This window comes from Elaeis guineensis, chromosome 10 (assembly GCF_000442705.2).
Source record: "Elaeis guineensis isolate ETL-2024a chromosome 10, EG11, whole genome shotgun sequence".
In the NCBI taxonomy this organism is placed as follows: domain Eukaryota; kingdom Viridiplantae; phylum Streptophyta; class Magnoliopsida; order Arecales; family Arecaceae; genus Elaeis; species Elaeis guineensis.
The window spans coordinates 19188829-19192265 of record NC_026002.2 but is presented as its reverse complement, the minus strand read 5'-3'; the positions used below and the strand labels follow the sequence as shown (position 1 = coordinate 19192265).

At 39.7% G+C, this 3437-nt stretch overlaps 1 protein-coding gene across 1 annotated transcript; it reads left to right on the top strand.

Moving 5' to 3' along the window:
• Positions 1-348: 348 nt before the first annotated feature.
• Positions 349-2999, top strand: LOC105036970 (uncharacterized). Its single transcript, XM_073245148.1, has 3 exons — positions 349-818; positions 1692-1962; positions 2757-2999. Exons 1-3 carry the CDS (start codon positions 383-385, stop codon positions 2890-2892), a joined length of 843 nt encoding a protein of 280 aa, XP_073101249.1. The 5' UTR covers positions 349-382; the 3' UTR covers positions 2893-2999.
• The last annotated feature ends 438 nt before the right edge of the window (positions 3000-3437 follow it).

Sequence of the window (3437 nt, the reverse complement as noted above, 5' to 3'; positions counted from 1 at the left end):
ACAAGCTGATAATTTCTGCTGTTTTGAATCGAAGGAGTTTTTTTTAGATAATGTAATGATTTTTAATTGGATGATCCAAGACGCACGCGGTAGACTGTCATGTCTATAATTTTTCCAATCAGATGGACTCTTCTTTTCAATTCCGCGTTAAAGTTTATAATTTGAAGGAGGCCGCAGAAATTAATTACCTGGCTGTGGCATCACGCGACCCTTACACTTTAAGCCTTGGCGCGGGACAGCTGCATCAGCATCAAGGAACAATTCCCTGCCTTGATCAATAGGGCCATCACTCTATATATATCCTCCCTCATGATCATGTATGTCAAACCACACCCCAATCCCCCCGGACGTCCATCCCACTCGAGAGACCTTAAAATGCCCCATGGGCAAAGGCGCCAAGCGCAAGAACCAGTCCATTTGCGATAAGTTCGCCCTCATGGCCGTCAAACTCGTCAAGGACTCCTCCTTCGTCATCGCCAAGATGACTCTCGGCTCACCTTCCGGCCGCATCGCCAGAGATGCGCCCATCGAGGCTTCTCCGTCGCTGCCGCGGGAGCCGACCACGCCCATGCTGCGGGTGGAGCGTGTGAGCCATTTCCAAGACTACGTAGCGGAGCCCGACGATGGCGACAGCATTGACCGCCAGGCCGCTGACTATATACGGGAGGTTAAGCAGAAGCTGATCAGCCAATCCGATCCGGATGCAGTGGCTGATGTTTTCAATTCCATCACACCCCCACCCCCACCCCCGCCCCCGCCCCCGCCCCCGCCCCCGCGTCCCAATAGGTGGGCTACTTACTCTTGTTTGCATGGGATATGTGAGTACTAGCAAAATTCTTTGTGCACCGGGGATGATGCAGAACAGTACATACCATCCGTGATGATTGAGTTTCACGAAGAGTCAGTGAAAAATTTTTTTTTTTCATGCGTCACACTCGGATTCTATGTGTGAACCAATCATCATAGATGATGCACAGCATCATCTATACCATACAAAAAATTTCTCACAAGTAATATCATATAGGTAAAGAAATTCTTTCTGCACTGCAGATGATGCAGAAAATCTGATATAGAGTACACCGTCTCGTTCGATTGACTCACGTAGTCTTCGCTTTCCAACCATATTTAATGCTTACAGATCGATTTTTTCATTTAAAAATTTTATATCACGAAAATATCTCTATTTTTTGTAAGAAATTATGGCATTCGATCTGTAAGGTATCATAATATTCACACCAGATATCATAATTTTTTGACAGTACAGTAATTTTTTGTTATTTAAAATTTTTAAATGAAAAAACTGACCAGCGGATGTTAAATGCATATTGAAAAGTGGTTAGACAAAAATACTCTTTCTATATGACATCCGAGATGATATTATGACATTCGAGGTAAAATATGACCTCGATGCCATAAGTTTTTACAAAAAAAAAATATTTTTGTTATAGAAAATTTTGAATGATGAAAATATCTTTGTTCTTTGGAAAAAAATTATGACATTCGAAGTCAAAATATGACATTCGAGATCAAGATATTTTTGTCATATAAAAAATAATTTATAAAATATTAAATATATATTAAAAAATAATAACTATATAGATCAATCAGATGAGACGGTGTACTCTGGTTGGATTTTCTACACCACCGGTGCGCAAAGAATTACTGTATGTAATATCTGAGCCATGGCCCAGGCCCACCTCGGATCACGGCCCGTGAAATCAGAGACCGCATCCTCGTTTCTCCTGTTTCCCATGCGAACAGCACCCCATCTCCCGTCTCATCTCACGAGCTCCCTGTCTCGCCGCTTCTTGGCCAATTCCTCTCCTCTCTTCCACCTGCCACCCGCACGCCTAGACGACCCACCACCATCGCCTCTCACGCTCCCCCTCCACTCACGTGCACCGATTCCCCTCCCTCCTCCGCCCTCCGCCCTCTGCTCTCTCGCTCCCCTCCTCCTCCACCGTCTTATTTCTCTCATCTCCCTCTCCCTTCTCTCCCACCTATCTTCGCGTCCTCTTCCATTGTCCGTGTGTGCCTCTGGTGAAGGGCTGCCGCGCCTTTTTCCACCCCTCTCCCTCGCTCTTTGATTTTCCCTCTCTATGAATCTGTTACCCTCCGGTCTGGCCGAGAGAGGCTTCTACGGTCACCTTGAAGAGAGAAATAGACTAGAATTAGTGGCCCGTTACCCCATAATAATAATAATAGTTCAGAAATTATTTTTTATAATTATTTTAAAATGTTAGCATTGATTCGATATATTTGCGGTTTTGAATTATTAGGGTTCGGAGGATTCCCGTGAGATGATTATACTACCTGGTTGTAACATCTGCAAGGTAAGTAATATTTTATATTTTATAATATTGAGATTAAATTAATCATACAAATCATTACTATAATTTCAAAATAAATTATATATAAAATTTCATAATTATATGAAATTTGACTTATCATGGTATTTCTTTGATTAGCTGTATGGTTTGAATTATCATAATAAGATCAAACATGTAAAATTATATTTGTTACATGTTTGGTTATAAAATTTAAAATAATATTATAAAAAAAATATTTAATTATATATATATATATATGTGTGTATGTATGTATATATGTATATGTGTGCCTGTCATCTTACTCTCAACCTAACTATAATATGAGTTCGAACTGGATTGTGTTGTGACCCACCAATTGCATAAAGTAGATTTTGTTATTTACTTATTTAATGTGTTATGAAGCCCGTTATCTTATCTTTTTTTCAGATCCAAAAATCAAAGACTAAGCATGTATCAACTCCTGAGGAGAGCAAATATAGGCAAAGCCATCATTACAGTTATGATAAATGAGTCAGCTTGCTATATTAAAGTGTTGTGCGAGGATTATGTATACATAACTTAAATACTAGAAGTTGTAATTTGAACAACGGACCGTATTATAATTGTTGGTGGAATGTATAGGATGTACATGTAATAGTTTGTTTTGATATCATTAGTGCCTATCCATGCATTATAATATTACCAAATGCTGTTGAATCATTGATAAGTTGAATGCTTTGCATATTTGTACAGTCAATCCTATAAATATGCGGCTGTTATCGTGCTCTTGAATTATGATTCAGATGCCAGGAGTATAATAATGCATGTATAAAAAGCCGGCAGTGTAAGTTGGTGGTAGGTATTTGTTTTCTTTTCTTCTTTCTATTTCTGCTGCATGGTTACATTGCTCTCATGGTCACAAATGCCAAGTTGTGATGATCTAAATGAAAAGTCTCTTTATTTGTCTTTGTTTGGATTTGCCGCATAATTTGCTTCCCGGCATACACCAGCAACTCAGAGCCGTATGCTGTGGTCCTTAATATCACCTAAATATTGTTGTTCATATTGAAGTTGGCTTGTTAATTGAGCATCTTACTGAATAAGGATCTCCCTCTACTCCATGGGGAT

Bases quoted from the DNA above. Each gene is read 5' to 3' on its own strand.
- LOC105036970 (XM_073245148.1), top strand. From the start codon at position 383: ATGGGCAAAGGCGCCAAGCGCAAGAACCAGTCCATTTGCGATAAGTTC. The intron at 819-1,691 runs GTGAGTACTAGC...GCCATGGCCCAG, and splicing joins CTCTTGTTTGCATGGGATAT to GCCCACCTCGGATCACGGCC. The intron at 1,963-2,756 runs GTCTTATTTCTC...TCTTTTTTTCAG, and splicing joins CGCTCCCCTCCTCCTCCACC to ATCCAAAAATCAAAGACTAA.